This window comes from Meleagris gallopavo, chromosome 30, assembly GCF_905368555.1.
Source record: "Meleagris gallopavo chromosome 30, MGAL_WU_HG_1.1, whole genome shotgun sequence".
In the NCBI taxonomy this organism is placed as follows: domain Eukaryota; kingdom Metazoa; phylum Chordata; class Aves; order Galliformes; family Phasianidae; genus Meleagris; species Meleagris gallopavo.
This window is the reverse complement of record NC_139433.1, coordinates 3,308,053-3,321,587: the sequence shown is the minus strand read 5'-3', so window position 1 is coordinate 3,321,587 and position 13,535 is coordinate 3,308,053. Positions and strand designations below refer to the sequence as shown.

Below are 13,535 nucleotides of genomic sequence, written 5' to 3'. Positions count from 1 at the left end.
GCCGCCGGCGCCCCTTGCTGGCGGGTATTGCGGGAGGACTGACGCAGCCAGGATCTCCTGCCGCCAGGGGGCGCCAAAGGCGCGGGGAGGGGGGGCGCCCCCCTCAATGCACGGAGCGCCCCCCGGGACGAAGCCCCCCACCCCTGTGTGCCCCCCTCTGCACGGCTCCAATGCGCTGCGCAGCCCCCGCAGGTCCCGCTCCTCTGGGTTGAGACGGGGAGAACCGGGGGGGGGGGAGTTGGGGGGGGAGACAGTTTCGGGGCGGGGGTTTCCCCGCTCCCACGCGCACCCCACGTGGGATCCCCGCGCCGCGCACCAATCACCGCGCCGCTCCCTACGCGCACAGCCAATGGGATGAGCGGGGGCGGTGCGCGCCGGGGGGTATAAAAGGCGGCGGCGGAGCGCGAGGCGGCTCAGAGCGATCGCGGAGCGGAACGGAGCGTGGTTATCGCGGCAGAGGCGATCGCGACAGAAGATATCGCTACTGAGAAGCTGTGATAGCGGCAGCCCCGCCGCTCGGATTACCGCTCGTAGGGCTTCTGTGCCATCCTTTGGATTATATCGCGATATGACCCTGGAGGAGCTGCTGCCGTACGACAGCCCCAGGTGGGTGCGGGGCGCTGCGGTGCGGGGTGAGGGACGGGACGGGACGGGACGCGGTGCCGCCGGCGCTGCTGAGCCCCGCACTGATGGCGCTGTGCCCCGCAGGATGCGCGCGGTGGGAGCGGCGGTGGAGCGGCTGTTGGCAGCGGCGCAGCGCAGCGCCCGGCTCAGCGTGGGGGTCTACGAGGCCGCCAAGCTGCTGAACGCGTAAGTGTGGGGAGCAAGGCGGGGGGGGGTCAGTTAAGGGGGGAGGTCGGCGCGTTTAATGCGGGCGATGGGGTGTGCGGGGCGCGTGGGGGAACGGGGGGTGGCGGCTCCATGTGAGGACGGGAGGTGGGTTGTGTGTGTGCGGGTGGGGGGGTTCATTTGGGGCTGGGGGGGCTGCGCACCCCCCTGTCTGTGTGTACGATGCGGGTGGGGACTGCTGAGCTCGGGGGGGGCCGCATCACATGCGTCCTTGTAACGCCCCCCCCCCCCCGTCCCCATAGGGACCCCGACAGCGTCGTGCTGTGCGTGTTGGCCACCGACGAGGAGGACGAAGGTGACATCGCCCTGCAGATCCACTTCACGCTGATCCAGGCCTTCTGTTGTGACAATGACATCCACATCGTGCGCGTGGCCGGCATGCGGCGTCTGGCGGCTGTGCTGGGAGAACCGGCGCCGGGAGCTGAGCCTCGCGATTTGCATTGCCTGCTGGTCACGGTGAGCACGGGGTGACGTGGGGGGGGGGTGACGTGGGTTGTTCTGAGTCATGTGGGTGTGGGGATGAGTGCCAGGAGTGGCACCGTGCTGCTGCTGTCGTGCCACGATTGCATCTTGTGCTGCTGTTGCACCGCGGTGACGTCGTCGTGCCACGGTGTCGTCGTGCCCTGACGGTGCCGTTGCAATGCCATCGTTGTGCCACGTCCCTTTGTGGTGTCACGGTGCTGTGATGGCATTGCCACGCTTTGTGCCATCGCTGTGCCATTGTGCTGTGACGGTGCCGTTGCTTTGCCATGTCCCATTTTGGTGTCACAGTGCCACGATGCCATTGCCGCACTTTGTGCCTCGGAGTCGCTGTGTGCTTTGTGCAACACTGGTGCCATCACCAATTCATGGTGCCATGACGATGCTGTCACTGTGCCATGTCCCATCATGGTGTCACAGTGCCGCAATTCCATCGCCTCACCTTGTGCCCTGGTGTCACAGTGCCATTGCTGTGCCACGGTCATGTCACCGTGCCAAGGCATCGCTGTGCCACGACAACGCCATTGCTGTGCCATGGCGGTGCCGTGTCCCATCATGGTGTCACAGGGCCACGATGCCATTGCCACACTTTATGTTGTGGTGTCACTGTGCCATGACAATGCCCTTGCTGTGCCACGGTCACATCATTGTGCCACGTGGTGTCCCTGTGCCACGGCCACGCTCTGTGCCATCACCGCTCCATGCACCGCCGCCACCCCTCCTGTCACACCATCCCCATGCCACCATCCCTTCCCAGCTGTGCATTGTGCCAACTCTCTGCTCTCTCCCCAGATGCCCCACGCAGACGCCTGGCAGAGCCACGGTTTGGCCGAGGTGGCGAATTACTGCGCCGAGAGCCGCGACCGCAACCAATGGGTGCCGGTGGTGCGGCTGCAGGAGCGCTGAGCTCAGCGCCGGGATGGAGAGCAGAGCTGCGGGGAGCACAGAGCCGCCCCAGCGCCCCGAGCACAGACAGGGATTTTTCTGTCCAACTGGAGAGGAACGCAGAGCGCCCGGCGCAGCGGTGGGCACAGCTGTGGGGCTGAGCCCAGGGCAGCCGTGGGGCACACAGATCCCGTTTTGGGGGGTCCCGTTTTGGGGGTCCCTGTGAGTGCCCACGGAGCGCTCGCTCCCTTTGGTGATGGAGGAGGACAGATTCAGCTGAACTTCATCCTGGGACGGCGCAGCGGTGGTGACATGGACGGACATGTGACACTGTTTTTGGTTTATTTTTGCACTCGAGCCACTGGGGAGACCCTGACCCGAACCCACCACAGAGTTTATTCTTGTACTGATTGCAGAACAACTTTTGGTTTTGTTTTGTTTTTTTCTCCAATAAATTTTCTAACCTCACTGCTGTTTGTGTTCATCCCTTCCCACACCGTGTGGGTGGAGGTGGGAGGGGGGGTGGCACCTCTGCTGTCTCATTTCCCCCCCAGCGCGTGGTTTTGGGGTGGGGATGGAGGCGGGGGGGTCCCCACCACAACACAGGGCTGGGAAATCCCACACCGAGGTGCCCTAAGGAATCCCCCACCCACAGAGCCCTCCCACCTGGAATCCCCCCACCCTCAGCACTCCCTCCCCAAGCCCTGGGGATGTGGGAGAAGGGGGTCCCCACAGCCACAACCCCTCCGGGGTGTTGGCAGCACCCTGTGCTGCCCTCTTGGAGGGTGGGGAGCACCTCTCCGTTGGGGAAACTGAGGCAGTAAGGAGCTCGGGGCAGCCTGCAGCTGCTCAGGTATGCAGTGCATGCACCATACAAATGCATGTGAACGATGCACGTGTGCGCATGACGTGCGTGCATGCACCTGACCCCGCTGCGTGCACAGGGACGCAGTGTCCCTGCAGGGGACTCAGCGGTGGGGCAGCGATGCCACCGATGGGGACATTGCCCTCCCCGTCCCGCTCGAGGTGTCCCACATCGCAGCGGCATTGCGGGATGGGGGAGGGGCTGAGCACCCCCAAACTCATCGCAGAGCTGAGTCAGCGCCACGCGGAGTCCCGGTGACCCCCCGTGCGGGGCGGCCGTTCCCGAACCCCGTCATCAACGCGCGGCGTCGGGCAGCGCTGAGTCATCGACCCGGCGGGGACCCGCAGCGCTTCTCCCGCAGCTCCGGGCGGAGCGGTGCGGGACGCGGCGGGGATAACAGGGCTGCGAGTGGGGAAACTGAGGCACGGAGCCCCGGGGCTGACGGCAACGGAGAGGCCGCGGGTTCTCCTCCCCCCCTCGCCTTCCCCGCTCGGCCCCCGCGGCGCTGTGTGGGATCCCAGAAGCATCTCAGCCATCCCAGGCACGCGGTGGCAGCTGCAGCCCGGCCGGCAAAGCTTCCCGTGGTGCGGCCGCCGTCCAGGAAAGCCGCACACGAAACCCCCCCGGGTCTCACTGCCGGGAAAGGGGGGGAGGAGGAAGGGAAGCGGCCGCCCCCACTCCGGAACGGGACGCGGCGGTGCGGAGCCGAACCCAACCGGAGCGGTGACCCGAGGGCAGGCGGTGCCACCTGGCCGTCGGTGGGGCAGCGGCACGACCCGCATCACAGCGCTGCCCGACCCTCCGGGGACTCCTCCGTTGGGTTCCCGCAGTGCCCCCACCCCCACCCCACCCCACCCCACCCCATCCCCATCCCATCCCATCCCATCCCATCCCATCCCATCCCATCCCATCCCCACCCCACCCCACCCCACCCCACCCCACCCCACCCCATCCCACCCCATCCCATCCCATCCCATCCCATCCCATCCCATCCCATCCCATCCCACCCCCATCCCACCCCACCCCACCCCACCCCACCCCCATCCCATCCCATCCCATCCCATCCCATCCCATCCCATCCCATCCCATCCCCACCCCACCCCACCCCATCCCATCCCATCCCATCCCATCCCCATCCCATCCCCATCCCCATCCCATCCCATCCCATCCCATCCCCATCCCACCCCATCCCATCCCATCCCATCCCATCCCATCCCATCCCATCCCATCCCACCCCACCCCATCCCATCCCATCCCCATCCCATCCCATCCCATCCCATCCCATCCCATCCCACCCCACCCCACCCCATCCCATCCCCATCCCCATCTCCATCCCTCCCCACCCCCATGCTGTACGGAGGACCCGTGGCAAAATGAAAAGTGAGCATTTATTGTGTTATCAATTTCACTTCTGAACGACGATTCCACGAGATGCTCCACACGGCAGCACATCGCTCTATGGCACACAGCAGGAGAACCCCCCCCCACCTCCCACCCCCCCGTCCACCGATGGCACAGGACACCAACGGCAGACTTTGGCAAATGAGAATCACAGAGCAGAGAGAAATCAAAGAGCGTGGAGATGGGGCGGGGATTCTTCCCATGGAGTAAATTTGTTATCTTTAAGTCTTAAAGAGGACTTCATCAGCGCTCAGCGGAGGGAATCCCCCCCTTCTTTGTTATCCCCCCCCCCGGCCCTATTTACGGCTCTGCGTGGAGGGCAGCGCTGTGAGCGCTGAAAAAGGCCCCAAAATGTGACTTTCTGTTGTTGTTTTCCTTTTTGGCAAATGCATTCACCAACACAAAGCAGCCCTCGGGTCCCTCGCTCCGACCCAGGCGATAGAAAAAGGTCTGCAGAACGATCAGCGCCCACCCGAGAGATGGGCAAAAAAAAAACAACAAAGATTAAAAACAAGGGGGAAAAAAAAAAAAGGAGTTTGGGGGTTTTCTCACCTCGTGAGGAGACACCGCCAGCCCCCCAGCAGCCCCAGCCCTGCCCCACATCACTGCTGTCACCAATGCAGCCCCCAGCACAGCAATGGGGCAGCGGCTCTGTGGGGATGTGACCAGCGGGTGTGCAGCAGGGATTGGAACCTCAGGGATGCACAGGGACCTATATGGACCCCACAGACACATATGGGCCCATATGGGATCCCACAGACCCATAGGGACTCACCTGGATCCACATGGGCCCATGGGGACTCACCTGGATCCAGGTAGATCTGCACAAATCCACATGGATCACCTGGACCCAAATGGACCCACGGACCCACACAGACCCATAGGGACTCACATGGACCCAAATGGACCCATGGACCCACACAGACCCATGGGGACTCATATGGACTCATATGGACCCATATGGACCCAAAAGGACCCACGGACCCACACAGATCCATATGGACTCACATGGACCCATACAGACCCACAGACCCACAAGGACCCATACAGACTCTCCTGGACCCCCCTGGGCAGAGCACTGTTGGCAGGCGTGGGGCAGGCAGGGCTGTGGGGGGGCACGGAGCTGCTCGCTGCCCCCGATCCGCCAGCTATAGCACCATGCACTGGTCTCTAACATAGAGGAAGAATCAGCAATCTGGAGTAGAAAAATAAGGCTGGAACTGTACTAGATTAAGGACAGAGGAAACTCCTTCCTCAAAAAGAGAAACGCACCACTGCGGCACAACCTGGAGCAGTGGGGCTGGCGGTCAGAGCTCAGCAATGGGGGTTGGAGGAGGTGGGGGGGGGGCAGAGCCAGGGCTGTGGATGTGGGGCGACGTGGGGTGATGTGGGGCTGGGATGCACTCAGCCAGGGGGGAGCCCAGGAGCTGCACCCAGTGCCCCCCAGCCCTGCCCCCCCCCCACGTCCCCCCAGCTCCCCGTTTCCTCGTTGCGATTTATAGAGCTGTGTTTTGGGGCGCTTTGTCAGGGGGGGTTTTAGCCCCATTTCCTACACAGCAGCGCTCACCCCCTCCACGGCTGCATCCCCCAATGCCTTCGCTGTGGACAGAGGGGCTCAGACCCACACCCGGACCCACACCCAGACCCACACCCAGACCCACACTCACGGCTCTGCTCCGCGCTCCCTTTGCCCCGCTCGCCCATCCACCTCCACACCAAACCCTTCCTTCCTCCCCCAACCCCACCGCCGCTTTTAAAACCAACCCCTCCCTCCCACCCCCAACCCCTTTTTATTTCTTTTGTGTTACTTGGAAATGTTCACCCCCTCGGCTCAGCACCCTCCACCACCACCCCAACCCGCAGTGCCCACGGATGGAAGCGCTGCAGTCGATGTTTTGCTGTTACCCCTCGGCGCTGTGCGGTGCCAGCGGGTCCGGCCTGGCCCTGCCTGGGGGGCACAAACTGCAGCTGGGGTGGCTATAGGATGGTGCAGGGCTTTTTGTCCTTAAAGGGGTTCTCGGAGGCTGGCACCCCCACCAGCAGAGGGTCGCTCCGGGCATGCTGCTCACAGTAATTCATCAGCTCCGAAGAGGCTTTGGAGACCTGGAAGGGAGCGGAGAGGGTGAGTGAGGGGGGTCGGAGGGGTTGTCCTGATGGTGAGGGATGAAAAAGGAAAGAAGAAAACCACCCCCGATGTGAGGGATGGGGGCTGCGTGGCTCTCAGAGGCTGATTCCTATGGCTGTGCCTATTGCAGTTCAGGTGCACCCCTCTATGGGGGTCAGTAGGGATCCCTGTGCTCTGGGGGTCCTCCTTTATGAGGGTCTGTAGGGATCCCTGTGCTATGAGGGGGTCCCTTCCATGGGGGTCCATAGAGGCCTCTGTTCTATGGGAGTCCCCCCACCATGGGGGTCTATAGGGGTCTCTGTGCTATGGGGGTCCCTGTGCTATGGGGGTCCATAGGGGTCCATGTGCTATGGAGACGCCCCCTCTATGGGGGTCTGTAGGGATCCCTGTGCTCTGGGGGTCCTCCTCTATGAGGGTCTGTAGGGATCCCTGTGCTATGAGGGGGTCCCCTCCATGGGGGTCCATAGAGGCCTCTGTTCTATGGGAGTCCCCCCACCATGGGGGTCTATAGGGGTCTCTGTGCTATGGGGGTCCCTGTGCTAAGGGGTCCATAGGGGTCCATGTGCTATGGAGACGCCCCCTCTATGGGGGTCCCTGTGCTATGGTGGTCCATAGGGGTCTCTGTGCTATGGAGACGCCCCCTCTATGGGGGTCCCTGTGCTATGGGGGTCCATAGGGGTCCATGTGCTATGGAGACGCCCCCTCTATGGGGGTCCCTGTGCTATGGTGGTCCATAGGGGTCTCTGTGCTATGGAGACGCCCCCTCTATGGGGGTCCCTGTGCTATGGGGGTCCATAGGGGTCCATGTGCTATGGAGACGCCCCCTCTATGGGGGTCCCTGTGCTATGGGGGTCCATAGGGGTCCATGTGTTATGGAGACGCCCCCTCTATGGGGGTCCCTGTGCTAAGGGGGTCCATAGGGGTCCCTGCTGTTCCCACACAGGGCCCTGTGCTCACCTTGATGCGCTCGATTCCGGCCTCGATGCGGAGCTGCTCCACCAGCTTGCGGGCCTGGGCGATGTTGTTAGTGGTCGACATTGTCTGCCATCGGCGCCGGGCCCAGCACTGAGGATCCTGCAGCACAATGGGCACAGGGTTGGCACAGCATGGGGCTGCATCCCCTCCTCACCCCACACACAGGGTCTCCCGTGGGTCACGCTGGTAGCTGAACACCTCCTGACACTGCTTCCAGTTCCCCTTTCCTCACAGCAGCACTCGTTTGGGGGATCACACAAAGAAATGTGCTGCTGAGAGGGGAAAAATGCAACGTCTTGTGCAGGACAACGAGGCAAAGGTGGGCAAAGGTGGGCACACAGGGGATGCGTGGCACTGGGAGGTGCACAGCTCAGACCTGCGATGTTCATTTGCCGCTTGGCAAATGCCTCTGAGAAGAACAGGGGCCCCCAGGACATCGGTGCTGATGGGTGGCACAGCTCAGTGACCCCGTCCCCGTTGCTGGGTGCCACCTGCACTGCACCACGGAGCGCTGCGTCACGGGGCAAACACGCAGCGATCCCGCAGCTCTGGGAATTCCTGCCGTGCCTCTCATAGCTGCAAGCAGCCGCTCCCAGCAGGGTGAGCAAACGCAGAACATCCCAGCAATCAGCGCCGCTCTGGGACGGAGCAGTGCTCAGGGACGTCCCCACGGGCACTGCACGCCCTGCTGCCCGGGTTGGTGACAGAGCTCGGTGTCCCCCCGCCGTCCCACCAGCACAGAGCCTTGAGCTGAGCTCGGCACAGTGAGCACAGAGTGACTGCACAGCCCGGAGGTGCCCAGGGGTAGGAGGAGGGGGGGAGGATTAGAACCAAAGGAGGCTGGGTGTGGATGCAGGGTGGGTGTTGGGATGGCACCACGCGCAGCCCCCAGCCCCACAACCCCCAGCCCCACACTGGAGATGACCTCATGCTTTTCTGGAACAGAAGAAGGCTGTTAGGGCGACGGCATTTGCTCCTTGTCTGGGCAGAACAAAGCAGGCTCCACTTTTCTTTTACACTTCCTGCACCAGTAGCTTAACAGCTGAATGAGCTATTGAATTTTTTTCCCCGAGTGCAGCAATTTTTTTTCCCTTTTATGTCTTTTTTTTTTTTCCCCCCCCTTCTTTAAGACCTCCTGATTTGTGTGGCGTGGGACAATGCTCAGTGAGAGCAGCAGAGCTGGAGCCATCCTGGAGCACGGGAACGGGATGGGGTTATCCATCCTGTGTCAGAGCTCAGCCCATGCAGCAGCTCAGTGCCACCTCCCCACTGCCACCTCCCCACTGCCACCTCCCCACTGCCACCTCCCCACTGCCACCTCCCCATTGCCACCTCCCTGCTCTCTGCTCACCTCCGGGGTTTCTTTTTTCCCCAGCTCTGCATTCAGCCACGGTTGGGTGCAGCTGCAAAAGACACCCAACCTCTGCACGCATCACGCTGCAAGCTGCAGCTCAGCTCTGAGCGTGCTGACATGCACACGAGGCTGCACGCTTTGTGCACAGCTCAAGCAGGAGCCCAGCAGGTCAGGCCTTCTGTTTCTGTTGCAACAGGCAGCACCTGAGCTCTGAGCAGAGCCCTGGGCTTCCTCGAGGTATTTTGCACTCCTGCTGCGCACACTCTTATTGCAAACACTGCCACTGCAAACACTCCTGCTGCAAGCACAGGGCAGGGCTGCACGGTGCCCCAGCTGCAGGGCTTTGGTGCTTGGCTTCAGAAAGCAGCAGCATGGAGCTCCCAGCCCATCACTCTGCACAGAAGGTGCTGATGCACCGGGGTCACCGTGACATGCAGATGAGACTTGGAGCCCCGCAGAGCCCCGAGCTCAGCCCCCGTTGCACAAACCCGTTGTGCTGGGATCTCCCCCTGGAGCCCCACGCTGCTCACAGCCCCACTGCCCCCACAGCACTGCACAGGGCCACGCGTGCACCAGGAGCCGTGCATGCTGCATGCTGAGGGCCCACGCTTGGCTGCGTGCAGCTCCCAGCTGTGCTGCGATCAGTGTGCAGTGACATCAGCCCCAGCAGGCACAGCACACCCATTGTGTGGTGGGGGAAGAGGCTGGAGCCCTCTGCAGCGCCCCGAGCGCCGTCCTCTTCCTTTGTGTGCAGTGCAAAAAGAAGCTGTGTTTGTTTGCCAAGCTGACTGCAGCCATTATGCACACGTGCACCCAAACGGTGCTGCGAAGCAGCTAAAAATAGGGGCCAGGCACCACCAAAAACCACAGCAGCCATCGTCACTGCGTGGCACAAGGACAGCCCTGGCACTGCTGGGGGGTCAACGAGGGCTGCCACCATGCACAGCTATTGCACAGCCATTGCACAGCCACTGCACAGCCATTGCACAGCCATTGCACAGCCATTGCACAGCCACTGCACTGCTGCTGCACAGCCATTGCACAGCCATTGCACAGCCACTGCACTGCTGCTGCACAGCCATTGCACAGCCATTGCACAGCCATTGCACAGCCACTGTACAGCCATTGCACAGCCACTGCACTGCTGCTGCACAGCCATTGCACAGCCATTGCACAGCCACTGCACAGCCACTGCACTGCTGCTGCACAGCCATTGCACAGCCACTGTACAGCCATTGCACAGCCATTGCACAGCCATTGCACAGCCATTGCACTGCTGCTGCACAGCCATTGCACAGCCATTGCACAACCATTGCACAGCCATTGCACTGCTGCTGCACAGCCATTGCACAGCCACTGCACTGCTGCTGCACAGCCATTGCACAGCCATTGCACAGCCACTGCACAGCCATTGCACTGCTGCTGCACAACTGCTGCACAGCCATTGCACAGTTATTGCACTGCTGCTGCAGAGACATTGCACAACCATTGCACAGCCACTGCACAACCATTGCACTGTTGCTGCACAGCTATTGCACAGCTGCTGCGCAACCACTGCACAGACATTGCACAGCCATTGCACTGTTGCTGCACAGCTATTGCACAGCTGCTGCACAACCACTGCACAGCCATTGCACAGCCATTGCACAGCTGCTGCACAGCTATTGCACAACTACTGCACAGCCACTGCCCAGCTGCCCAGCAGGGCTGTCCCCAGCTCACAGGTGAGATCTGGAGCTGTGCAGTAAATCCCTTCCTTTGCATCACAACGCACCGATTGCTGAGCAGCAGGTACAGGAAGGCAGCAGCAGTGAATCTGCTCCGCTCCCAGCTGCTCACAAGGAGGGGTTTTATGCTGCTGGTGTTGCAAACATGCTGCACACTGATGGCACCCGGTGTGCAGAGCAGCGAGCTGCCCTGGAGGAACCCAAACCTGCACCGAGGGTTGGAAGGATATGACTGGAGACCAGGCAAAACCAACACCCTCCCCATCAGACAATTAGCACCCTGCAGGTAACGAAGGCTGAGAGACCCAAAGTGGGAGCTCAGCTCTCCATCCCCGTGCTGAGAAACCACTCAGTGCCAACAAACCTTCAGTCCCCCCCCCTCCTCCCCACGGCGTGCAGCCTCTGCTGACGCGATGACTGCAGCATCATGTGAGGGTTTGCAATGAGGAGCACTCCCACACGGCCCCGGAATCTGCTGAGGAAGGGGGGGGAAGCTTTCTTTTGTGCCTCTTCCAGGAAGGAGTCACGCAGTGCTGGCGCAGCTCCGGGCTGAGCTCAGGGCTCTGGGAACTGCCCTGGAAAGGCTGAGGCTGGGAACAAAGCGGAGGCTAAAAATGGAAGGTGTAGGGCAGGGCTGCAGCACAGGGCAGGGCAGGAGGATGCTGGGGGTGTGGGACCCTCCTTGGCACTTCCCACCACCTCCTGGGGGGTCAAAGAGCAACATGTGGGACAACCCAACATCTTCAAGCGTGCTGAGCACTGGGCGTGGGGCCACGCACACAGCCCAGCACCATGGGGGCAGCCCTGGGCACAGAGCCCCACACTGCTCCATTCCCACGCTGTATGAAGGCACAGCTTTTCCTTCCCCACTGCTCAGCTTTGAGCTCCTTCCACAGCTGCCTGCAAACCTGAAAACAAAGGGAAGGTGGAGGCAAACGCTTTCCTGCAGTGTCACTGCTGCAGCAATGCAGGAGAAGCAGTTGTTATCACAGGGCCACGCAGCCATTCCCTTCCAGCAGCTGAACTGGGAAACTGGGAACGACTTTGTCAGCTTTGGGAGAGCTTTGTCAGCTCAGGCCCTGCAGCTGTGAGCGCGCAGAGGAGAAGCACAGCACTGACACACAGATGGAGCACAGCCAGGTCACAGACTGCACTTTGCAGCCTCTTGCTGGCTTTCAGGTTTTCATACTGTTGGGCAGCTCAGGGCTCCCCAGGTATCACCATGCAGAGCGGCCAGCAGCCAGCACAGCACCCACGGTGCACCCAAAGGATCTGCCTGTCAGCTCCACATACCCAACGCAGAGCTGAAAGCAGAGGGGAAACTGGAAAGTCGTGGCCTGGCAGATTGGTCAGCCTTGGCTGGAAGGTGGAATGTTAATTGGTTCTGGTAGAAAATCTGTACTGATAGAGAAAGATGTGCTGCCCTCCTGGGGGATGTGTCACTCATTTGGGGGATGTATCACTCACCTGGGGGTCACGTCACCCACCCAGAGGTCACGTCACCCACCTGGGGCTCGTATCACCTACCTGGAGGACATATCACCTACTTGGGGTGTGTACCACCCACACAGGGGACACATCACCCTCCCGGTGGTCACATCACCCACCTGCAGGATGTGTCACACACCTGGGGCTCATATCACTCACCCAGGGGACATGCCACCCACCTGGGGCTCACATCACCCACCACGGGGACGTGCCACCCAGTGGGCTCCCAGTGCCAGCTGCAGGGCTGACTCCCAGCACCACGAGCCAAAACTTCCCCAGAGCTGTTGTGGAGCATCAGAGAGAAACAGGGACAAAACAAAACCAAAATGTTTGTAAAGCACAATGGGATTTTTTTTTTTTTTTTTTCCACCACCACCACTGGAAAACGCTTTTCAGGCACCCAGCCAGCACCACTTCAAAGGGTGCAGAAGCGCGTGGGGCTGACGCTGCTCACAGCTTTCATGTGAAGCAGAACACGCGAGCTGGGCTCAGTGCAGGGCTTTGGTGCAGCATTCCCAGCACCACACAGCGGCCATGGGGCTGGGATAGGTGGGGGGCACAATGGGATGGCAGGGGGACACGTGGGGGGTGCATGGCACACAGCCCCCTCCTGCCCCGTGCAATCCCATCTCAGCGCAGCCCATGAAGGCGATGCTGTGGGTTTGTTTTGCAGCTGGCTCCTGGCTGTCTGCAGGACCTCATCTAGACGGTGAAGGAGACAGGTCTTAACCAAGCAGGGAGCACAGTTTCCAGCAGCCCTGTTTTGCTAAGGGAGCTAATTGTCAATTCCTCACATTCCAAGCAGTCGGGCAGCAGACCAGGTCTCGCTTCCCAGGACTTAACCTCTTCCAGCCTGGCACCAGTCGAGCTGTGCTCCAAAAGACACAGACCTGGAGCTCATCACTGCTTTGCTGGTGGAGAAGGATCACTTCTCCCGTGGATTCGTGCTCCTTTGCAGCACAGCCTCGGTGCAAATGTGGGCAGTGAACACTGAAAGACAAACCTGAGCTGAGTTGCAGCCACCCGGCGTCTCCAGGGCTAAAGATAAGAGGAGGAAGGCTGGAAGTGGAACTGCTCACCTAGGTTTGCTGGGGTGGCTCAAAGCCACTTGGGTTTCAATCGGAACTGCTGCTAAAATGAGCTCAGGAGGAAACAGCAGAGCCCCAGCACTGTGCATGCTCCTGTCCTGGGCACACGGGCATCATCCTCCTCCTCCTCCTCCTCCTCCTCCTCCTCTTGCTGACCTCATCTACCCTCCACAGATGTAAAGACTGCAGTTTGCTCTTCTAAGGCACAAAGCAAGCCCCCCAAATCCCCGGGAGCTGTATGGGAAGTGGGTTTTTATAACAGGACAAGAAATAAAGAAAAAAATCCCTTAAAGAGAAG

The 13,535-nt window shown here is 61.2% G+C and overlaps 2 protein-coding genes across 5 annotated transcripts in view; one reads left to right on the top strand and one right to left on the bottom strand.

Annotated features, from left to right (window-relative positions):
• The first annotated feature begins 388 nt into the window (after positions 1-388).
• On the top strand, positions 389-2,682 carry GADD45B (growth arrest and DNA damage inducible beta). Its single transcript, XM_085211646.1, has 4 exons — positions 389-606; positions 709-810; positions 1,092-1,305; positions 2,122-2,682. Exons 1-4 carry the CDS (start codon positions 569-571, stop codon positions 2,233-2,235), a joined length of 468 nt encoding a protein of 155 aa, XP_085067772.1. The 5' UTR covers positions 389-568; the 3' UTR covers positions 2,236-2,682.
• A 1,767-nt stretch (positions 2,683-4,449) lies between these two features.
• The window catches only part of GNG7 (G protein subunit gamma 7), a 29,151-nt gene continuing 20,065 nt past the window's right edge, over positions 4,450-13,535 (bottom strand). For 2 of the 4 annotated variants that reach the window (XM_085211844.1, XM_085211845.1), the window contains exons 3-4: positions 7,563-7,679; positions 4,450-6,583 (exon numbers count right to left, since the gene is read on the bottom strand). In XM_085211844.1, the coding sequence (XP_085067970.1) occupies positions 6,458-6,583; positions 7,563-7,643 (207 nt within the window). In that variant the 5' untranslated portion in view covers positions 7,644-7,679 and the 3' untranslated portion in view covers positions 4,450-6,457. Of the gene's footprint in view, positions 6,584-7,562; positions 7,680-7,956; positions 8,109-8,931; positions 8,954-13,535 lie in introns of those variants that run through there. The other 2 variants (XM_085211847.1, XM_085211846.1) reach the window with 2 other exon arrangements.